This window comes from Selaginella moellendorffii, unplaced genomic scaffold, assembly GCF_000143415.4.
Source record: "Selaginella moellendorffii unplaced genomic scaffold, v1.0 SELMOscaffold_97, whole genome shotgun sequence".
NCBI classification, from domain to species: Eukaryota; Viridiplantae; Streptophyta; class Lycopodiopsida; order Selaginellales; family Selaginellaceae; genus Selaginella; species Selaginella moellendorffii.
Window position 1 is genome coordinate 284,654 of NW_003314358.1, and position 19,817 is coordinate 304,470.

At 45.2% G+C, this 19,817-nt stretch overlaps 8 protein-coding genes and 3 long non-coding RNA genes across 13 annotated transcripts in view; 5 read left to right on the forward strand and 6 right to left on the reverse strand.

Annotated features, from left to right (window-relative positions):
• Positions 1–2,389, forward strand: part of LOC9650732 (protein ACTIVITY OF BC1 COMPLEX KINASE 8, chloroplastic) — a 3,673-nt gene extending 1,284 nt beyond the window's left edge. Inside the window, 17 exon segments of the mRNA XM_024663215.1 lie at positions 27–69; positions 71–128; positions 188–286; positions 350–460; positions 517–596; positions 652–721; positions 799–872; positions 929–998; positions 1,051–1,139; positions 1,197–1,321; positions 1,370–1,450; positions 1,502–1,562; positions 1,620–1,674; positions 1,727–1,825; positions 1,881–1,970; positions 2,031–2,090; positions 2,156–2,389. Of these exon segments, the coding sequence (XP_024518983.1) occupies positions 27–69; positions 71–128; positions 188–286; positions 350–460; positions 517–596; positions 652–721; positions 799–872; positions 929–998; positions 1,051–1,139; positions 1,197–1,321; positions 1,370–1,450; positions 1,502–1,562; positions 1,620–1,674; positions 1,727–1,825; positions 1,881–1,970; positions 2,031–2,090; positions 2,156–2,272 (1,382 nt within the window). The 3' untranslated portion in view covers positions 2,273–2,389.
• A 13-nt stretch (positions 2,390–2,402) lies between these two features.
• Positions 2,403–5,182, forward strand: LOC9650733 (ras-related protein Rab-21). 3 transcript variants are annotated; one of them, XM_002989344.2, is made up of 12 exons: positions 2,403–2,570; positions 2,640–2,825; positions 2,900–2,981; positions 3,063–3,176; positions 3,238–3,297; positions 3,352–3,393; positions 3,449–3,583; positions 3,656–3,748; positions 3,808–4,036; positions 4,118–4,148; positions 4,195–4,254; positions 4,329–4,364. In XM_002989344.2, the coding sequence occupies exons 1-9, from the start codon at positions 2,413–2,415 to the stop codon at positions 3,868–3,870; spliced, it is 933 nt and encodes a 310-aa protein (XP_002989390.2). In that variant the 5' UTR covers positions 2,403–2,412; the 3' UTR covers positions 3,871–4,036; positions 4,118–4,148; positions 4,195–4,254; positions 4,329–4,364. The 3 variants fall into 3 exon arrangements, with proteins under 3 accessions (XP_002989390.2, XP_024518985.1, XP_024518984.1); XM_024663217.1 differs by lacking the exons at positions 2,403–2,570; positions 2,640–2,825; positions 2,900–2,981; ... (3 more) ...; positions 3,449–3,583; positions 3,656–3,748 and adding exons at positions 4,473–4,641; positions 4,699–4,787; positions 4,844–5,007; positions 5,094–5,182 and having other exon boundaries at positions 3,885–4,036; positions 4,118–4,254; positions 4,329–4,389; XM_024663216.1 differs by lacking the exons at positions 2,403–2,570; positions 2,640–2,825; positions 2,900–2,981; ... (3 more) ...; positions 3,449–3,583; positions 3,656–3,748 and adding exons at positions 4,473–4,641; positions 4,699–4,787; positions 4,844–5,048 and having other exon boundaries at positions 3,885–4,036; positions 4,118–4,254; positions 4,329–4,389.
• LOC112342033 (pentatricopeptide repeat-containing protein At4g16835, mitochondrial-like) lies at positions 5,071–6,591 on the reverse strand. Its single transcript, XM_024663178.1, has 2 exons — positions 6,394–6,591; positions 5,071–6,234 (listed from the first exon to the last, which is right to left on the reverse strand). The coding sequence occupies exons 1-2, from the start codon at positions 6,589–6,591 to the stop codon at positions 5,071–5,073; spliced, it is 1,362 nt and encodes a 453-aa protein (XP_024518946.1).
• Positions 6,592–7,430: 839 nt separating this feature from the next.
• On the reverse strand, positions 7,431–8,126 carry LOC112342050. Its single transcript, XR_002990814.1, has 2 exons — positions 8,017–8,126; positions 7,431–7,909 (listed from the first exon to the last, which is right to left on the reverse strand). It is a non-coding gene; the product is annotated as an uncharacterized LOC112342050 (long non-coding RNA).
• Positions 8,127–8,207: 81 nt separating this feature from the next.
• On the forward strand, positions 8,208–10,163 carry LOC9650735 (LOB domain-containing protein 15). Its single transcript, XM_002989346.2, has 4 exons — positions 8,208–8,650; positions 8,781–8,826; positions 9,049–9,355; positions 9,624–10,163. The coding sequence occupies exons 1-4, from the start codon at positions 8,563–8,565 to the stop codon at positions 9,939–9,941; spliced, it is 759 nt and encodes a 252-aa protein (XP_002989392.2). The 5' UTR covers positions 8,208–8,562; the 3' UTR covers positions 9,942–10,163.
• LOC112342049 lies at positions 8,880–9,100 on the reverse strand. Its single transcript, XR_002990813.1, has 2 exons — positions 9,015–9,100; positions 8,880–8,963 (listed from the first exon to the last, which is right to left on the reverse strand). It is a non-coding gene; the product is annotated as an uncharacterized LOC112342049 (long non-coding RNA).
• Positions 9,362–10,359, reverse strand: LOC112342048. Its single transcript, XR_002990812.1, has 4 exons — positions 10,237–10,359; positions 9,795–9,915; positions 9,589–9,728; positions 9,362–9,512 (listed from the first exon to the last, which is right to left on the reverse strand). It is a non-coding gene; the product is annotated as an uncharacterized LOC112342048 (long non-coding RNA).
• Positions 10,360–10,882: 523 nt separating this feature from the next.
• On the reverse strand, positions 10,883–11,314 carry LOC9650736 (ylmG homolog protein 1-1, chloroplastic). Its single transcript, XM_002989394.2, has one exon. It carries the CDS (start codon positions 11,312–11,314, stop codon positions 10,883–10,885), a length of 432 nt encoding a protein of 143 aa, XP_002989440.2.
• Positions 11,315–14,256: 2,942 nt separating this feature from the next.
• LOC9651115 (phosphoglycerate mutase-like protein 2) lies at positions 14,257–14,656 on the forward strand. Its single transcript, XM_024663218.1, has 2 exons — positions 14,257–14,498; positions 14,562–14,656. The coding sequence occupies exons 1-2, from the start codon at positions 14,262–14,264 to the stop codon at positions 14,643–14,645; spliced, it is 321 nt and encodes a 106-aa protein (XP_024518986.1). The 5' UTR covers positions 14,257–14,261; the 3' UTR covers positions 14,646–14,656.
• Positions 14,649–15,534, forward strand: LOC112340425 (phosphoglycerate mutase-like protein; the record flags this gene model as incomplete). The annotated part of the gene is made up of 5 exons (XM_024663180.1): positions 14,649–14,834; positions 14,902–14,946; positions 15,012–15,100; positions 15,152–15,253; positions 15,311–15,534. Coding segments are annotated over 5 exons (561 nt in total), but the record flags the coding sequence as incomplete, so codon positions are not given.
• Positions 15,535–18,285: 2,751 nt separating this feature from the next.
• On the reverse strand, positions 18,286–19,652 carry LOC9650737 (phosphoglycerate mutase-like protein). The gene is made up of 8 exons (XM_002989396.2): positions 19,368–19,652; positions 19,221–19,300; positions 19,005–19,173; positions 18,870–18,944; positions 18,716–18,804; positions 18,563–18,664; positions 18,471–18,506; positions 18,286–18,414 (listed from the first exon to the last, which is right to left on the reverse strand). Exons 1-8 carry the CDS (start codon positions 19,647–19,649, stop codon positions 18,366–18,368), a joined length of 882 nt encoding a protein of 293 aa, XP_002989442.1. The 5' UTR covers positions 19,650–19,652; the 3' UTR covers positions 18,286–18,365.
• Positions 19,653–19,817: the final 165 nt, after the last annotated feature.

Consider the following 19,817-nt stretch of genomic DNA (forward strand, 5'->3'; position numbering starts at 1 on the left):
AGTTGTTGTTCTGTTTATTCGTTAAGGCCAAGTTCATCGAGCTGTTCTAAACGGAGAGCAAGTTGTGATCAAAGATCCAGCGTCCAGGCTTGAAAGCGCTCTTTGACATCGATTTGAAAAACCTGAGAGTAAGTCTTTGCTTTACTTTTCTTTTTTGCTCGAACTGTCACCTTTTCTTCACTCGCAGGTAATCGCAGAGAACTTACAAAAGATTGATCCAAAGTCTGATGGCGCGAAGAGGGATTGGGTTGCCATTTACGATGAGTGTGCCAATGTGCTCTATCAGGTGATTTTTTCAAACGAAGAGGGAAGTTTTGATGTATGATGTTCAGTAATAGCTCTCTTCCAGGAAATCGACTACAACAGAGAAGCAGCCAATGCCGAGCGCTTTGCGGCAAATTTCAAGGATCTGAGCTACGTTAAAGTTCCAAGAATCTACTGGAAGTACACTACACCACAGGTGCCAAGTTTGTGATTTTTATCGTCCGGGTTGCGATTCATTGCCTTCGATAATAGGTACTTACCATGGAATACGTACCAGGAATCAAAATCAACAAAATCAAAGCCTTGGATAGACTTGGAGTTGATCGTCAAAGGTTTGTTTCACAGCCTTTTGTCTAAGGCAAAGCTCAACTATTTGGTGTTGTTCAGGCTTGCGAGATACTGTGTGGAGTCTTATCTGGAGCAGATTCTTCGTCACGGGTTTTTCCACGCAGACCCTGTAAGCCCTTTTTTTCTCTTGAGTTTTCTGGAGACCTTTTCATTTCTTCCTTGTTCCTTGTTTCATTTATGTTGTAGCATCCAGGAAATATTGCTGTGGACGATTTCAACGGGGGACGCTTGATTTTTTATGATTTTGGTATGATGGGAAGGTAAAGCAATAGCATGCTTAACTCTTTATCTAACGGTTCCTCGTATGTGGTTCCAGCATTAGTTCCAACATCAGGGAAGGACTTTTAGAAGCTTTCTATGGAGTCTACGAAAAAGATGCTGACAAGGTATTCGTTTCCTTTTGTGTATGTTCTTGCTTGTCATATTGATTTTTCTCAGGTGCTTGAAGCAATGGTGCAAATGGGAGTGCTCGTACCGACTGGTGACATGACCGCAGTTAGACGAACAGCACAGTTCTTCCTGAAAAGGTTCAACTTACTTTCAGTCGCACACACAGAAACTTAACTTCGTCTCTTGGATTCCAGTTTCCAAGACCGTCTAGCAGCACAAAAAGAACAGAAAGCTCTTGCCGAGAGTGAGGAATCCGGCTACAAGAGGCTGTCTAAAGGGGAAAGGGAGGACAAGAAGAAACTCAGGCTGGCGGCCATAGGTACTACAGTTTTGTAAGTAACTTGGTAATGCTCAAACTCCATTTTAGGTGAGGATCTACTATCTATCTCTTCGGACCAGCCATTCCGTTTCCCAGCAACGTTTACGTTTGTAGTTCGAGCTTTCTCGGGTAAGACTGCCTTTGTCCGTGATTTCCATGTCGTAAGCTTTTTGGTTTCAGTTCTAGACGGCATTGGGAAAGGTCTGGATCCTTACTTTGACATATCCGAGATTGCAAAGCCGTAAGTGAAGATAGCTTTCTTTTCCTTTCTGCCTCACCAGGTTTTTGTTCTTCGCAGGTACGCTTTGGAGATTCTAAGATTTCGTGAAGTTGGTTACGATGTTGTGATCCGGGTAAGTTGTTTTTTAATTCGCATTTCGTGTGCAAATGGGTGTTTCTTGTCAGGACTTTAAAAAGCGATGGCAACGACAAGCTGAAGCATTCAACAATCTCTTCAGGCAACCAGATAGAGTTGCAAAGCTCGCGGATGTGATCGAGAGATTGGTAAAGACACTGTTAAGTTTGAGAGAAAACTTCTCTCTTGCCTTTTTCTTCTCAGGAACAAGGCGATTTGAAACTCCGTGTGCGAACTCTGGAATCCGAGAGGTCCTTCAAACGAGTTTCAGCTGTACAACAAAACATAGCTCAGGTACCTACAGAAACAAACAAACAAGAAACGAAGAAAAATCTTTTTTTTGCTCTGTTGCAGGCCGTTTTCGCTGGCACATTCTTAAATCTGGGAACTCTGCTGTACATAAACGCAATGAGAGTACGTACTTTTCTACAGATATCTTCCTTTGTTTTCTCTGCTCCAACATGGGCGATCGTTGTCAGGTCCAAGGCACAGCCGCATTTTTTTGTAGCGCCTTGTTTGGATTGAAGCTCCTGGTTGGGCTTTTCAAGGTGAAGAGACTGGACAAGCAAGAAAAGCTCATCACTGGCACAGCGTAATAGAAAGAAAGAAGCAAAGAGCAATTTTTTGGCACTCCTTTCACCTTGGCAAGAGAGCTGTGAAGAAAAGAGTAGCATTCTTTCCTATATAACCTTCCAAAGAAGAAAATTTGAGGCTAGGCTTTGATTATAGGGTACCTATGGGCAGCGATGAAGACGCCGCGCGGCTCAAGGCGGCGATGGAATCGTCGGGCGCGGAGCTCATCTGCGATCCTCCCCAGGTGCGCGGGATCCGCGTCGCCGGCTGGCGCATTCGATCCACCAAGCGCGCCATTCTCAACGCCGAGCAGATCGAGAGGTTTGGGAGGGCATTGGATTTCTTCTTTGTTGTTCTTGAGAGATTTTGGGAGGGTTTTTGTGGCGCTAGGTGGGAGGCGAAGCTGGGCACCCGGCATTTGCCCGAGATGGTGTTTGGAGGCAACGAGCTGGAGCTAGTGCACGAAGCGAGCGGGATCGCGATTTCTTTCAATGCTTTCGATGCTCTTGCGGGGTGGAAGAGGGAGAATCTGCCGCCAGTGGAGGTTCCAGCCGCGGCAAAATGGAAAATGCGATGGTATGAAATCGCATTCTTCCTCTTGTTTTTTTTTTCCCTGGTTCTTAGATTTCTTTCTCGATTTTTCTGTGAAGCAATCCAAACGAGCAGCTGATCATGGACTACGACTATACGTTCACGACGCCTTACTGTGGAAGCGAGCGCCTTGTTCTTGAGGTAAAAATCTTGCACGTCTTTTGAATGGAGGGAATCACAAGTTTTTCTTGCTATTTCTTACTTCTTTCACTTCTTTCACAGCAAGAACAAGCTGATAAGGAGTCAAGTTTGGCGACTTTGGAGTGGAAAAGTTGTGACACTCGAATCGATCTTATCCGGCTACAAGTGAAGGATCCGATCTTGTTTTACGACGAGGTCTTTCGTCTGGTTTCTCTGTTCTTAAGAGCTCACCATAGTTTTTTTCTTGTTCTTCCAGGTGATTCTATACGAGGACGAGCTTTCAGACAATGGTATCTCGTTTCTCTCCGTGAAAGTGGTAATGCCTCTTCGTTCCTTCGGATCGATTCTAACTTTGGCTGCCTCATTACAGAGAGTAATGCCGAATTGCTGGTTTTTGCTACTTCGATTCTGGGTATCGCTTTGCATACTTGTTCTTCTCGAAAGTTACTGACGCCATATCTTTGCAGCTCCGTGTGGATGGAGTTTTGATGAGACTTCGCGACACACGCATGTACTCCGGCTTCCAAAGCGACCCTCGAGAATTCCCGGTTATAATCCGCGAGCGATCTCAAAGGGAAGAAACCTTTCGCGCACTCTTACTGGTAGATCGATCCGGAAGAACTTTCCAAGCTTTCACTGATCCTTTCTCTTCTGGAATTCCTTCGTTTTTCCAGAAAGGCCAGTTAGAACCATCGCTGTATCAAGACCCCAACATTGTGGGAGATCGATTGCCAATTCGCGACCACCACCATGAGAAACTTCACAAGGTACTCCACAGGAAAATAGAACCAACCATTTAATAGAGCTCGTTTAAAACGTGTACCAGCGACCACGATTTTCCGCCATAGAATTAAACGGCCAGGATGAGAGGGGGACAGAGAAGCCCTAGTAGCGCGCCAGAGGAGCGAGAGAGAAGGAGAGCGATAGCGCGGGGTCCGATCGACCGGATCGGGGGAGAATTCGCAGGTGTTCTTCCGGATTATCAGGTTTTGGCAGTGAAATGAGGCCTGGAGGAGGCGGAGGATCTCCCTTCAAGGTAGTTCTTCTTGGAGACGGTGAGTTCTTCCTTCTCTTGAGCGTTTTGTGACGAATTCAGCTGGCGCTAATGCGATTTCGTGGTGGAATTTCTTCTCCAGGTAGAGTCGGGAAGACGTCTCTCGTCCTGCGGTATGTGAATAATCAGTTCTCCGATAGTCAAAGTGCTACGATACAGGCTTCCTACTTGACCAAGCGCTTGAGCGTCGATGGCGCTGTAGCAACGCTATCGATCTGGGTAAAGTTCTTCGCTAGAAACTTTTGTTACGATTTGAGTGATGGTGGAAATAAATTTTTTTTTTTCTCTTCCAGGACACAGCAGGCCAGGAACGCTTTCATGCGCTTGGTCCTATCTACTATCGCGATGCTGATGGTGAGTACAGGTTTTTTTTCTCTTTCCAGTACGAGAACTACAGTGTCTTGGCTTTTGTTCTTGGTTTTTTTTTTCCTTTAAAGGTGCATTGCTAGTCTATGACATAATGGATAGAGATAGCTTTACTCGTGTGAAGAATTGGGTGAAGGAGCTCCGGAAGATGGCGTCCAACAAGAACATTGTCTTGACAATTGCTGGCAACAAGAGCGATATGGACAAGTTGCGACAAGTTGATCTCCAGGATTCTGAGAGGTACGACAGTGTTTCGTTTCCTACTTGATAGTGTTCACTCGGTTGGATTGCTTCTAGATACGCTGCCTCGATTGGAGCAAACCATTTCGTGACCTCTGCAAAGCTAAACACTGGCATAGACGAGGCCTTCATGGACATCGCGACACGTAAGATCTTTAGAAGTTTGCTTGTGTTCGTTCTCTCACTGTTTATTCCTTGGCAGGTTGCCTGGAACAAAGAAGAAAAAGCACTGCCGCCTCGAGCAATGGCAGCACGCCGGCTTTCTCTCAGAGAAAAAGCGTGGTCATTGTGGATGATCAGCCCCCTCCCCCTCCTCCGTCGAGATGTTGTTCTTGACCCGGTAAAATTGTTGGTTTGTACAAACAGGTCAGGCCAGTGTTTACAAATTCCCAGGGATTTTTTTTTTCCATGTAAATTCTCGCGCTCTACTTATCCATTATCCGTTTTCACAGAGGTAGCACGTCTCCTACGCGCCTCCAGTGCTCTAGCAAGCTTCTCGTCCCCGGTGGCTGCGTGGATATTTGCCAGAACGACGTACGGCGAAGACGTCTCTGGATTGAGCTCCGAGGCCTTCTCAGCAGCCAGGATACCTCTCTCGGCATCCAGATGCGTCTCGCAGGCACTGAGCAGCGTCATCCAGGCAACATAATCAGCGATGAAAGGCATCGACTCGATAAGTTCCTGGGCCTGGGCCAGCCGCCCCGCTCGCCCCAGTACGTGAGCCATTCCGATATAGTGATCCAGCAGCGGTGCGATGCTGTAGTCGCCAACCATGGAGGCGAAGAACGAGCAAGCGTCCTCGACCAGGCCAGCGTAAGCCGCTCCAGCCAGAACGTTGATGTACGTGATCTCGTTTGGTTCCAGGCCTTGAAGCTCCATCTCTTGGAAGAGCTCCAGCGCTTGGTCCCGGAGGCCGTTGTGAGCATAGGCGGTGATGATGGCCGTCCAGAGGACCAAGTCCCGGCAAGAGATGCGATCAAACAGGCCCCGAGCTTCGTCCACGCAGCCGGATCTTCCATGCAAGTTGACGAGCGCAGTGACCACCATAAGATCCGATCGATGAGGGGTGTCCTGGACGATGCTATCGACGAGCTTGGCCAGGGATGGAGTCGGGGACGCCGCACAGGCATCGGCTAGAGCGATCAAAGTTACGGCGTTGGGTTGGATCCCATCCAGATCCATGAGTTGGAAGAGACGAAGAGCTTGCTTCGAATGCGAGCTCCGGCCGTAAGCTCCGATCATGGTGGTCCAGGTGACGACGTTCTTGAGCGGCATTCGATCGAACATCTCCCGGGCTTCTGACAAGCGGTCGTTTTTCACGTAGGCCAGGATCATGGTCGTCCAGGAGACGACGTTCTTGTTTGGTATCCGGACGAAGAAATCTCTCGCTTCGTCAAGATGCCCCCTCTCGGCAAATGCAGCGAGCATGGCTGTCCAGGAGACTACATTCTTATCGGGCATGGCCTCGAAAAGGTGGCGGGCTTTGGAGACTTCCCCGAGCTCTGCGTAGGCGGAGATTAACGCGTTCCAGGAGACCTGGTTCTTCTTGGGCATTTGGTGGAAGAGTTTCTCGGCGAGAACAAGATGCCCGTTCTGGGCATATGCAGTGAGCATGGTGTTCCACGAGACAACGTTGCGCTGCGGCATTGTTTCAAAGATCTCCCGCGCTTGCTCGAGCTGGCCGTTGATGGCGTAGGCAGCGGCCATGATGTTCCAGGTGAAGATGTTGCGGTGGCGGAGGGAGTCAAACACCGCGCGAGCGTCGCCCAGGCTGCCGCATTTGCCGTACATGTCGATGGCAAGGTTGGCGAGGAACCTGTTCGTGGGCTGGCCGGAGGCGATGATCTGAGCGTGGATCCGGCGGCCCTGCGACAGATCTCGTGATTCGGCGCAGGACCGCAGCTTTTCCGCGAACCAATCTTGATCGTAGCATAGTTCCAAAGATGGCATCGCGTCAACTTCATTGTACGGTCCCTCGTTTTACTTGCACGATCTTATGCCTTGCGTACTTGACCCGAACGTTTTTGTACCGATCGAGGTAGATCGAGGTAGGCCTAGAATCTGGAAACATTGCGTGTGGCCATTCTTATGTGGTGTCACCCTCTATATAGCCGGGGTATAGACCCCTATTTCTTTCCGTACGGCTTTGCGAGCTTGAGAAAGTTGACAGGGTTTTTGCTTGACGAAGAGGTGTTAACTCCATCTTGGATCTTCTTTTTTTTTCAAACTCCATCTCTTCTTGGACGACTTGATTGGCTTCACCGAAAGCATGAAGGTCATGAAACTCACACCAGTCATGATAATCAAGCGCCATCTTTTCTACGTGATCCATCGATCGATCGATCTGGTTTTAAACTATTCCGTGTTTGAGAGAGAGAGAGAGAGAGAGAGAGAGAGAGAGTGGGGGGGGAGACTTGTTCTTGGAGAAAAGAGAGTATTAAATAAACTATAAAATAAGATAAGATAAAATAAAATCTTGCAGTTCAGAAAAGAGAAGTATATTGGAGGCCCACCTTTGAAGAATTCCAAGAACTCGTTTGATCAACAATGCAAACTCCCTTATCGATTCCAGCAGTACACTCAATCACTCGTGTTGCTTGCTCCCTAGAACTGGGAAAGAGCTCTTCAAGACAAGCTTGTAGCCTGTCTAGAGCTTGTCTAGTCGAATGACTTCCAAGGTTTCATCTTTGTGCACTAAGTCTCGAAGCAACCGTGTGCCCTGGAACTTCTCAAAACAAAAAAGGACAAAAGCTCTTTTCAACTCGGCCATAGAATGGATCAAGCACTCATCCTCAAAATTCTCATATCTTTAGAGTGCTTCCCGGAAATCTCTTCTTTAGAATGGTTCCAGCTGAAAGGTGGTGTAAGCATGATCTATATCCCCAAATCTTTTGGCGTATCCATACCTCTCGTTTCTTTCCTGGAAAGAGATTCCTCGGCGTGTTTGCTCATCTCATCACCCAGATCCCAAAATCCTTCTTCTTCCACTCTTTTTCTCTAGTCTCCATTTGTGTGTTGTTTGTTTCCATGTGAGATGCTCGCGTATGTTTCGCTAACGCGCAACCAAAGCTCCACCATGTGAGAGGAACCTTGTAAAGTCCATAGATTATTTCGTCCCAGTCGTGCATTCGCCACACCCTGGAAGCATCAGCATCACACTGGCTTCGCTTGGCCTCCATCTCCAAAGGTCAACTCCCAAGTAAAAATCACGCCCATGTCCACTGTCCAAGCTTTCTTCCCTGGTTATTTTTTTTCCACTCCTTCCCTCCTGCGGCCATAAACCAATTTACAAGTCACTCCCAAAGCGAAAGAGAGAAATACTAAACAAATACCACATCGCTGGGATGCGTGCTAAGAAATATATACCATAAATACCTTAACGATGTGGAGCAAATGCGTAGTGGCAGCCTATCCTCCTCATTGTCAACCCATCTCCAAGTTTTCTTCACTTTCTTAATTCCCAGTAAAGAATATTTTTCTTCTTCTCCTCCTTCTCTCCGGTTTTTCCATCTTCGCTGTGCCTGTCCGCAGAGAGGAGCCAAGAGGGTCAACTAGAACAGCTTGGCAGTGCTTTACTTCTTGTGTACTTTGCTTCCTCACGCACACTTCCCCACCGGCGCTGCCGACTCCGATGAGCCAGTGTCTGGATATCTAGCTCCAGGAGAGAGAAAGCGAGAGAGTTCTCTCGAGCGGCGCTGCTGCTAGATCGCCGCTCCTCGCATATATTCCTCCCCCCCACCCCCCGCAAATACTTCATCCAGTTCTAGTTTTCCCATCTCTCCGCTGTAAGAGCCTCGAAGCTTAGGAAGCAGGAAGATCGAAAGTGCCTCTCTTACCTGAAAAGGATATATTGATGATCTTTACCTCGGCAAGGATCCGGAGCGGGATTGGTAAAACAGATGAAGCTCCACCGGGACAGGAATGCACTGCACTGCAAGGCACAGTCTCCGCGAAGAATTCGTCAAGCACTGTAGTAAAGGGGAGCATCGGTTACAAAGAATTCATAAAGGTACTTCCTTCTCACATGTTCATTCTCCCTCCCAGCAGGAACTTACGAAGCGATTGATTGCGAAGTGCTTCAAAAGAAATTCTCCAAATTTCGTGTTTTTCTCACCACCGGCGCCTCTCTGGATGTGCAGGGACTGTGATCCCAAAGAGGGCCCATGTCTGGATGTCAAAAGAGTGGTAAGTCGCTCGATCCAGAAGCGTAGCTCTTCCTTTTCTCGTTGCAAAGCCGAGGAGAGAGAACAAACTTTGCAAGAGTAGCCTTACAGCTTTCCTCTCCCCAAGTTCTCTCCAAGTTCTTCTTTTGCAGCGAGATCCTGAGAGATCCCGAGAGAAGTTAGAGAACAGGAGAGAGAAAGCAGCTTTACCCGAGAGATGGTGATCTAAACTGCCGTGCTCCAGGGAGAACATCAGCAACGTCGGAGGAAGAGATCCCCAGCGCCAAAAGCCGAGACTGCAAGAGTTACAGCGCTATCACCACCACGGCAGTACTAGCAGCCAGCAGCAGGATATCGGTCGAGGCAGGAGTAGCATGCTGGGGTCGCAGGGCCCTCTAAACACGATCACGCCCTGTGCTGCATGTAAGCTTCTCCGCCGGAGGTGCGCTCAAGAGTGTCCCTTTGCACCATACTTCTCGCCACACGAGCCTCAAAAGTTTGCCGCCGTCCACAAAGTTTTCGGCGCCAGCAACGTCTCCAAGATGCTCTCGGTACGTGATCAATCATCTCTCCCCTCCTCTCTTCCCGTGGCCCTCCGAGCACCACTATTCCATTGTCTTTCTAAGTGGCACTCTTTTCTCTTTCGGAGTGTGCTTTCTGAGATGCGTCTTGTCGTTTTGATGGTTGCTAGATTGCTGAAAAGACAGACTGTGGGGACAAAAAGGAGCTCAGAGTTAGATGATGCCTGCTAACATAAGTTACACTAAAAGTTCCGAGTTCTAACCTTTGATGAGCTTGTCACTGGTGTGGTTCTTGCAGGAAGTTCCAGAGGCCCAGCGATCGGACGTTGCCAACAGCCTGGTGTACGAGGCAAACGCTCGGATCAGAGACCCAGTGTATGGCTGCACGGGGACAATCTCTGCACTGCAGCAGCAAGCTCAGTCACTCCAAGCGGAAGTTAATGCCATGAGAGAACAGATTATGAGATACCAGGTGCACGAAAACGCCGTAGCCGCGGTCACCTTGGTCACTACCGGGCTTCCCACACGGACAAACCCCGGAAGCTCGTCGGCAGACTATGTCGTAGGAACGAGCGGCAGTGTGGACAATCCTGACGTCAAGGAACGCTACTGGTGAGACAAGCCCATCAACAACAAGAACAAAGCCAGAGCCACAGATCAGAGTAAATTTTCTTCCTTTAAGATGCTCGATTTTTTTGTATATCAGGAAAAATAAGGCCTTTCTCACTTTCTCCCGAGGGAGACTCTCCATAAAATGCAAGAAGACATTAAGAGGATCAACAAGAAACCAGGCAAAAGTGCAAACGAGAGAGAAAGGAGAAAGGCATCCTTTGTTTCACTTCACACGACTTTGCTGCTTATTAAAATCCGGAAGAGAGAGAGAGAGAGAGAGGGGGGAGAGCGTAGCTCACCTTTTTAAAGCTTGATGCGCCTGGCCATGATCCGGCACGCAGTCATCTGTGCATCAAATGTCCTCGTCAGGAACTCTTAAAGAAGTACAGCGAAAGCAAAGAAAACACTTAAAGAAATATAACTATACCCACCAATGCGTCCACGAGCACTGTAGCTGAAGGCGCGCGTTTGTCACACTTTGACCTGTTGATAGCTGCACCAGTGATGAAGAATTAAACAACACATAAACACGTCATATAACCACGATCATCAGCATAAACAAAGCAAGCAAACAAAAAAAAAAAACGATAGACAAAACATAGTTTACTTCTTTCTTATCAAAGAAAGGCTCGCGAGAAGTTTCTCCATGAGAAACTCTAACACCATCCTGTCAAAACTATCAAGCCATAAGTAAAGAAAGAAAAACGACGCTCCCCCGCAAAGACCCAAGAAAAAAACGAGAGAAAAAAAAAACGAGGTATAGTACGAAGCTACAAAGATAAAAAAAAAAATAGTAGAAAGGAAAACTTTCGAGCTCCCTATACCAAAGAAGAAAGTATAGAACTTGGCTATGGAAGCTCCAATCCTCTTCTTCTTCCTCTTCCTCTAGTTCTCGCTCTCTCTTCTTTTTTTTTCACTCCCCTCTCCCCCCTCGATCGAGACTCTCTAAGTCTGAGCAGCGGAGTTTAAGATGCTGGACATGGTTCCCAGAACCATGAAAGCCAGCAAGGGACTCAAGTCGAGCGCGTTAAACACTGGCGGGATGATGTTGCGGAAGAGATTGAGGTACGGATCACACATATCCCTGATCGCCATGAAGGGCTGCTTCTCCCAAGGGATGTTTGGAAACCAGCTGAGTAGCACCCGGATCATCATCACCGCGCTGTAGAGCTCCAGCCACTTGGCCATGCCCGACGCCACCACCGTGAGTGGCGTAGAGACTGTGGACATGGACGCGAAGAAGAGAGGGCCGCCCTTGGTCGCCAAAAAGAATGGCACCGCCGCCGCGTTACTGCTGCTAATGGCGCTGCTGCTGCTGGCGTGGAGAGTGAGTGCCTTGGCGAGGCTTTGGAGCGCCAAGCTGGTGGCCTGAGCCATGGATTTGAGGAGCAGTGGCAAGAATGCGAGCGGTGTCGTTGGAGGAGCTGTGTGGAGGAGCGATGATGCTGCCGCTGCCGCTGGAGAGAGTGCCGCTGGGATTGTGTGTGGCCGGCGCCTGTTCCATTGGAGCTGTGGAGGGACTGGGGAGGCTACCTGGATGCGGAGGGAGGATGCCGACGCCATCGCCATTGCTTTTGACCTAATCGAATATGCTTCGAAAATGAGCAACTTAATGAAGATATTCTTAAAAAATGAATCCACTTTTTCTATTTCTTTTAATTTCTATTTATTTTTTTTGTCAGGCAAAATAAGCAAAGATAGCTCTATTGATCCATATAGAACAAACGTCTAATTTCTTTGCAAGTCAGCCCAGCTGTATGGCTGATGCCAAGATGGGATGTCTCTTTGGATATCTTGTGCGAGGTTTATTGGGTTGTGGATGTTCTAGTCCTGATTATTTGCTTTGGGACAACTAGGTCTTCGTTTGCTCGTAAAGAAATAACCACCGATACCTATCAAATATCCTTGAGCTTTGTCCTTAAGCTGGCTTTCATCTTTTAGCATAGAAATTCAGAAATTTTAAAATCCATGGCTCCCTTTAAAACCAAAGGAATGGAATCACTTACAAACTTTGGGTTCTGGAAGCTCTGCCAGGCGGAGCCAGCATACTTTACCACCAAGTTGCATTAAACCACCCTGTCGACCAAACCGGACTCTCCGCTTGGTCATCTCTGTAGAGCACCAAGTTTCCCTCTGCGGTCAAGCTGAGCATACCACGGCATACAACCTGCGCGCTCTGGTCCTGGGAGAGAGTGCTTGAGACAGTGCTTGCAGGTGGGGAGAAAGCCGGCCACCGAGAGGAGGAGGAGCAGTCGAGTATCCATGTCGAGCTGAGGGGTGCTGCGTCTAGATTCTGCGTGGAGTGGAGCTGAAAAGTTTGCTGAGCAGATACTTGACCAACGCATTTGGCTTGAGGAGCTCGCTAGCTGTCAAAGACATCAGTACTGTTGCTAACCTTGTCGAAAAAATAGTTTAGGAACGAAACGTAAGTTCCAGTTCCTCGTAGAAACAAGCTGGCGACGTGAGACAGAGATTTAACTTTTATGTTACCTGAAGATCTCGTGAAGTTTCCTGGTTCCTAGTTACCAAGGGGAACACAAAGCTACAAAGGAAAGTACCTCCCCAAAGCTTGCAGAAGCCTGGCGCGGTAGTTGCGTGGATGGATGATACAGTGTTCAAGAACACGCTTCCTGATGTCCTCCTCCGTCATGACGCATCCAAGGAGCTCCCGAATCCAATCCATCACAAGACCTCGGATGATCCGAAAGTTGATTCGAATGTGTCTGTAGGCATTCCTCCGAGAAAACGTGGTAAGGTAGTCGATTACGGAAACAAATATGTGCTCCTCATCGGTCTGGAAGACTAGAACCGAATAATCAGTGAGGCCCTGTCTCTGCAAAAAAAAAAAAAAAGCAAAACAGTCGTAAATGAATCAAGCACGGATGTTTTCCAGCTTACCTGGAGGAAGTGCGTGTCCCGCTCAATCAAACAAAACAGCATGCGGTGAGAGAAACTTGTCAGCAGCAAAGGCGTTGTGAAATAGGCATCGCTCTCTGGAACACTGTACTTGATGAACCCCTTGAGATCATGGTGTATCGTTGTGGCTTGAAGAAAGCTCCTGGGAGGATCTGTGGCCTCGATGACAAGGACGTTCAAACGTTCGCTCTCGCTGAAGGTCATCGGTGCGGGCCAGATCTATGACACGAAAAGCAATATGAGAAGTGCTTTCGAACTTTTTCAAGTGTTTATACCTCGTAAGCGCCCAGTATTATCGCGAACGATGTCTCCAGCTGCTGGGTGTACAGGAAGTAATCTTCTGCTATTCGTCGCAGCGCACTCATATCACGGTGAGAAACCAGCTTCACGATGACTCGCTCGCTGGCAGTGGTGAAAAACTTTGCTCCACTCCTAGAGCTGCCCATCGTCCTCGGGCGTGCGGTGTTCAACGTTTCAACAAACTCCTTGTCATCCTTGAAGCCATGAACTTCCCGTAGAGTGCGAAACTGTGTGGGAAAGAGAACTGTGACGAATCCATCGATGCCCCCGAACGAGTACTCTGGCTTGTCCCCAGGAACTTGGTGCGTAAGGTACTTCGTGAGAACGGGCAGCCACTGCGGTGGGGGAGTCTGAAAACGAAAGTTTACGTGAGCAGTGAGCAGTGAGTGAAGTTCCAAATCAAAGCAAATGTACGCTGGTAGAGTTCTCGTTCACGATATTCTTCTGAAGGCGCTTCATCGCGCGGATCTGTTTGGGGAACACAGCCGTGACGTTGCCACTGCAATCAGCATAGAAACGAATCCGCATAGGATCGGCATAAGAAATCACGGGAAAACTTGCAATCTCGATAAGTTAAATCTCGAGAATCCGCGTTAGGACCGGGATAAGAAGCAAGAAACCACTGGAAAGCTTGGAATCGGGATAAGAAGCAAGAAGTCTGTGGAGAAACAAAGTAGAAACCATGAATCGGGACGGCTCGGGGTCTAGGAAACGAGAAAGCACTAGAAAGCTTGCAATCGGGACAGGAAACACGAAATCTTTGGAGAGACAAGCGTCGAGAATGCATAATCACCATGAATCGAGAGAGAATCGGCAAGAAAGCTTGCATACCTCGCCCGAGACGATGGATCATGACAGTATCGCGTAGGCTCCCTGGCCATTGCCGCGTCGAATGCGACGCTGAGCAAGAATGGCTCAATCGCGACGCAGACGATCGCCATCGCGCAAACCATCGCCAGCGCCATCGCTCCGCAACCAAGGCATGCAAAATAAAACCCAAATTTCAAACGATGGATGGTACAAGTTAGCGCCAAAGCCCCAAACGTACGAAAATGGGCCAATGCTAAATTAGTGGACGTTTGTTTAGGGTTCTTCGAAAGGGAGAGGGATGGATTCCAAGGCGCTACACCTTGTGCGCCATGGCCAGGCCTTCCACAACGTCCAAGGTGAAATTCTACTGCAAATGAGGAGCTCCTGGAAGATTTTCCTGGACGGGAGATGCATCTTGAGGGCTTTTCGATGTGCTGCATCGTTTCCCCAGCGGCTCCTCTCCTCCCCAGCTGCTGTGATGCCCATTTACTACGAGCACGCCGACGCGAGCCTCACGGCTACTGGATGGGAACAAGTAAGTCCTTTCCTTTCCCTTTGCTCCATTCATTTGGTAAATGATCGATCGCTCTCCTTCAAGGCTGAGTTTCTTCACAGGGAATTCAGGATTTCCGGATTGAGAGATCGAGTGGAGCTTGTTGTGGTGCCGCCCTTGACTCGGTAGTGTGATTTCTCCTCTCCCAGGACGCTCCAAACTGCATCTGGGATTTTTGGAGGAGGGAATTTCACTGATACCACTGATCAACTAGCAGCTCCTCTGATGGTAGACAACGTTGGACGGTGTCCACGACCAGCCATCTCCAGTGCAAACTCCCCTCCTTTCGTAGCACTGGAGCTTTGCAGGGAGAAATTGGTATGTTGGCTCCCATATTTTTTCTCTCTGTCAATGTAGCTAGTTGACGCGAAGTTTTGATGAACAGGGTACCATGCCATGCGATCAGTTTCCAGGGATTGACTTTTCGAACGTAAGGATCATTCGACTCGATCGAGTTGTGTGACTTGATCCAACTCTGTTTCTCTTCTCTATTAGAGCGAACAGGACCAGGACGAGCTGTGGAAGCCTGACAGAAGAGAACTAGAAGAGGAGCTCGACAAAAGGGCGAGAGCTTTTCTAGAATGGTACGTGAGCAGCCTGCGAAAGCTGTTGTAAGTTTCTGATCAAGCTTGCAGGCTATGGAGTCGTGGAGAGGAGGAGATTGCCGTCGTCTCCCACGCAGGCTTTCTGACCAATCTTGTGACAAAGTTTGGCGATGAAGCTGTGAACAAGACAGTGTAAGCGGCGTGTTTGGATGCTAGATTTTGCTTGGTACTTACACTTGTGCGATTTAGGTTTGCGAACTGTGAGCTTCGTAGCGTGAGATTGAGGAGTCATCGTAGTTTTGTTCTCGAGACCTTAGATCTTGGCGTTGTTTTGCTCAGGAAAATAGTCACTGGCTCGGACTATGCATTTGAGTTGACCGCAGCGTGAATCCATCCAAAGTATGGATTCTACAAGAAAATCTTCTTTTCCTAACTTTATATTGAGAAGCTATGTTTAGCTAGGGAAAAGTTAATTTATTGCTAGGCAAAAAATAATTTAAAATAAATTTAAGGGAGAGGATATACCTTATCATGTAATAGGTAGAAAATAATTAAAAAGCTTTGCATGTAACAATAATTAGTTTGTTTAATAGTAGTGTTATTCCTACCTATTAATTGATCAAATAAAAATTTATAATTTATAAACACAAGATTAATCTTATTGCATATCAATCATTAGATGGTAGAATTAAAAAGAATATACTAGAAAGTGTTTAAGAACGTTTATAAATTTTAAATACAAAATTAATTTAAATGAATAACAACTGTTAGATAGTAAAATATCCTAAAATATTCAAGCATATTCTAGGTACATCCATAGGCTTGCTTAAGCAAACCAAAAATATATAAATACTAGCTAGCTCTATTGGGAGATATAATATACCCAAGATAAATAAATCTTCTTTTATAACTTTACAGTGTTAGAAATTTTGAGTGTATAAAAAGTTATATTTATCTAAAATTTTCTATTATTCATCTCTAAAGAAATGCACAATAATGCAATTAGATAATAATGCAAGTGATTAGATCATTTTTTATCATCATTAATTTTGAATTTAATGTTTTTATTGCCTTTATAAAAAAGGTGCAGAACCCTAAACACATCCATAGGATTGCTTTAAAAGCAATTAAGTTTTCATAAAACTAAAGAATTATAGACTACCAATAAACAATAGTTTAGTTCAGAGAAATTATAATTTTAATTGCATATTGAGTTAAATTTTTTTTATCTGAACTGTAATGATGGCTCTAACATTCATAGTTTACTAAATACTAATCAAATTTCCATTATATGTCTGGTTTGAAATTTAGAATCGTACATAAATAAATCTATTTAGTTTGTTACCACATTTATATTAAACTTCATAAGCTGGCAGTGGAGAATGGTTCTAGATATATTGAGAAAATACAAATTCACAAAATCTAAAAAATGCATAATAGTTCTTTGCAACATAATAGATGGTAAGATTCTTTATACATTTTATATATATGAAGCTGAAAGTTTTATTTTATTTGAGAAAACTCTTGAATTTAAACTTTTTGGGAGGTTATCCAACCCTATACTACTCAAACTTAAAGATGTTTAACCCATGAGTATCTTTATACATTTAACCAATTAGAAAAAAATGTGCACATTTCTCTTTATTTTTGAACTTCTATATAATCATTTTTTGAATTGTTCTTTTTTGTTGCATATAACTCACTATACATTTTTGCAAATTCATGCCCTCATAAATGAAAATTAATAACCATAACTCTCCTATAGTAAGGATTCCTACTCTGCTGGGAATCTATCTTGATTGGCAAACTTATTATTTTAAATCTGTACAAGGTTAATTTTTTCAAGAATTCTACCATCTATATTCATTGTATTATGCATTTGCTATATCATTATGATTTTATTGTTGGTGGAACTTAAGATGGTTTGGAATATTTGTCATTTGGATGTCATGCAATGAGAGATAGCAATGAGTAGTTTATTTCAAACATAAACAATTATTAGATTGTCCATACATTCTATATACTTTATAGACCAGTTTTAAGTCATTTTAAAACCATAGTGTGGAGTCAATTAAATATAAGTATGTAGCATTAAGTGTTTTTCATTTACATTTTGCTGTTAATTGTGTCAAACTTTTTGCTTATGTATAAAGGACCTAATACACCTACCTTGGCTAAGTAATACACCAATTATAGTACTATAGCATATGGACCATCCATTCTTGTATATAAGTAGGGGTTTAAACCCTAATTAATATACCTATTTTTACATCTTGAGCACTCACAAAATAATTTTAAGGGAGAGGATATACCTTATCATGGAATAGGTAGAAAATACTTAAATAATTTACTATGTTTTACATGTAACAACGATTGGTTTGTTTAATAGTAATGTTATTCCTACTTATTAATCTAATTAATTAAATAAAAATTTGTAATTATAAATATGTTTGTATATTATAAACACAAGATTAATCTTATTGCATATCAACCATTAGATGGTAAAATAAAAAAGAATATACTAGAAAGTGCTGAAGAATATTTATAAATTATAAACATGTTTATAAATTATAAATACAATATTAATCTAAATAAAAAACAACCAAAAATATATAAATATAAATTTGAAGCTATAAGGAATATACTTTTTTTAGTTTGGTATATATTAATTTATTAGTTTTTCATATTATTATCAGTTATTAGTATATATTAATATTAGTTTTTCATCTTTTCAGACTGAAATGGAATCAAATTGCTTTATATGGTCCAAGTACTAATCTTGTATTGATCATTTATACCTTATTATGTTTTTCTTATAAAAACGTTTGTAAATTAGGTTTTAAAATCAATTCTTAGAGATGATGGGAGACCACATTAGATGCACGATAGATCTCATGAAAAGGATTAAGAACAATTCTACAGATGAGATTGTCCTGCGTATTATAAAGATCGATTCTAAACCTAGAGATTTAGCGAGAAGATTCTGTGTAACAAATGAGAAGGAATGCTTGGAACCATTTGGTTCTTATCATATGTCAAGTGCCATAGACTCTTGGGATGTCTGTGTAAATAGTCTTGGGAGATTTACTGATTATGGTTTTTGCACAACAAATGGAAAAGAGTATGTTGTCCCTGTTTACATTTCCATTTTATAACATATTTTGATAGGTCACTCATTGTTTCAGAAGCTAGAAATAGATACGTTTTAAGATTGACTAATCGAATAATCGAATCTACTAAATTGCTTCTAGCTTGAAGTAAGAAAAAGAACTCTTTCAGAATCCATGGCTCACTTTGGATGGATTCACGCTGCGGTCAACTCAAATGCATAGTCCGAGCCCGTGACTATTTTCCTGAGCAAAAAAACGCCAAGATCTAAGGTCTCGAGAACAAAACTACGATGACTCACCTCAATCTCACGCTACGAAGCTCACAGTTCGCAAACCTAAATCGCACAAGTGTAAGTATCAAGCAAATCTAGCATCCAAACACGCCGCTTACACTGTCTTGTTCACAGCTTCGTCGCCAAACTTTGTCACAAGGTTGGTCAGAAAGCCTGCGTGGGAGACGACGGCAATCTCCTCCTCTCCACGACTCCATAGCCTGCATGCTTGATCAGAAACTTACAACAGCTTTCGCAGACTGCCCACGTACCATTCTAGAAAAGCTCTCGCCCTTTTGTCGAGCTCCTCTTCTGGTTCTCTTCTGTCAGGCTTCCACAGCTCGTCCTGGTCCTGTTCGATCTGATAGAGAAGAGAAACAGAGTTGGATCAAGTCACACAACTCGATCGAGTCGAATGATCCTTACGTTCGAAAAGTCAATCCCTGGAAACTGAATTTCGGATTTGCTCCTGGGACTCCTCTGATCGCATGGCATGGTGCCCTGTTCATCAAAACTTCGCGTCAGCTGGCTAGATTCACAAAAAAAAGGGAGCCAACATACCAATTTCTCCCTGCAAAGCTCCAGTGCTACGAAAGGAGGGGAGTTTGCACTGGAGATGGCTGGTCGTGGACACCGTCCAACGTTGTCTACCATCAGAGGAGCTGCTAGTTGATCAGTGGTATCAGTGAAATTCCCTCCTCCAAAAATCCCAGATGCAGTTTGGAGCGTCCTGGAAGGCAAACTTAGAAGAGTTCTCGAGAGGAGAAATCACACTACCGAGTCAAGGGCGACACCACAACAAGCTCCACTCGATCTCTCAATCCGGAAATCCTGAATTCCCTGTGAAGAAACTCAGCCTTGAAGGAGAGCGATCAATCATTTACCAAATGAATGGAGGAAAGGAAAATCGAAATGGTGACTTACTTGTTCCCAGCCAGTAGCCGTGAGGCTCGCATCGGCGTGCTCGTAGTAAATGGGCATCACAGCAGCTGGGGACGAGGAAGGACGAGGAGGCGCTGGGGAAACGATGCAGCACAAGAGAAGCCACAGGCATCGAAAAGCCCTCAAAAAGTGCTTGAGCGTGAGGCGCCGCCATCTCCCGTCCAGGAAAATCTTCCAGGAGCTCCTCATTTGCAGTAGAATTTCACCCTGGACGTTGTGGAAGGCTTGGCCATGGCGCACAAGGTGTAGCACCTTCGAATCCATCCTTTTCTCGAAGAGCCCTAAAAAACGTCCACTATTTTAGCTCTTTCCGTAGGTCTGGGGTTTTGGCGCCAATTTTAAATTGCCAATCTAGGTTTGATATTTTGCCATTGCCCCGATTCGGGGGCGATGGCTATGTCGATGGCGCGATGGGGATAAGCTTGGGATTCG

Excerpts from the sequence above, each read along its gene's own strand:
- LOC9650733 (XM_002989344.2), top strand. The coding sequence starts at position 2,413 with ATGGGCAGCGATGAAGACGCCGCGCGGCTCAAGGCGGCGATGGAATCG. Across the intron at positions 3,298-3,351 it reads CGTTTCTCTCCGTGAAAGTG|AGAGTAATGCCGAATTGCTG; the intron begins GTAATGCCTCTT and ends GCCTCATTACAG. Across the intron at positions 3,394-3,448 it reads TTTTGCTACTTCGATTCTGG|CTCCGTGTGGATGGAGTTTT; the intron begins GTATCGCTTTGC and ends ATATCTTTGCAG.
- LOC112342033 (XM_024663178.1), bottom strand. The coding sequence starts at position 6,591 with ATGCCATCTTTGGAACTATGCTACGATCAAGATTGGTTCGCGGAAAAG. Across the intron at positions 6,235-6,393 it reads GCCTGGGCGACGCTCGCGCG|AACGGGCATCTTGTTCTCGC; the intron begins GTGTTTGACTCC and ends GCATATGCCCAG.
- LOC9650735 (XM_002989346.2), top strand. The coding sequence starts at position 8,563 with ATGCACTGCACTGCAAGGCACAGTCTCCGCGAAGAATTCGTCAAGCAC. Across the intron at positions 8,827-9,048 it reads GTCTGGATGTCAAAAGAGTG|GGAGAACATCAGCAACGTCG; the intron begins GTAAGTCGCTCG and ends GCCGTGCTCCAG. Across the intron at positions 9,356-9,623 it reads ACGTCTCCAAGATGCTCTCG|GAAGTTCCAGAGGCCCAGCG; the intron begins GTACGTGATCAA and ends TGGTTCTTGCAG.
- LOC9650736 (XM_002989394.2), bottom strand. The coding sequence starts at position 11,314 with ATGGCTCAGGCCACCAGCTTGGCGCTCCAAAGCCTCGCCAAGGCACTC.
- LOC9651115 (XM_024663218.1), top strand. The coding sequence starts at position 14,262 with ATGGATTCCAAGGCGCTACACCTTGTGCGCCATGGCCAGGCCTTCCAC. Across the intron at positions 14,499-14,561 it reads CGGCTACTGGATGGGAACAA|GCTGAGTTTCTTCACAGGGA; the intron begins GTAAGTCCTTTC and ends CTCTCCTTCAAG.
- LOC9650737 (XM_002989396.2), bottom strand. The coding sequence starts at position 19,649 with ATGGATTCGAAGGTGCTACACCTTGTGCGCCATGGCCAAGCCTTCCAC. Across the intron at positions 19,301-19,367 it reads CGGCTACTGGCTGGGAACAA|GCTGAGTTTCTTCACAGGGA; the intron begins GTAAGTCACCAT and ends CTCTCCTTCAAG. Across the intron at positions 18,665-18,715 it reads GCGAGAGCTTTTCTAGAATG|GCTATGGAGTCGTGGAGAGG; the intron begins GTACGTGGGCAG and ends TCAAGCATGCAG.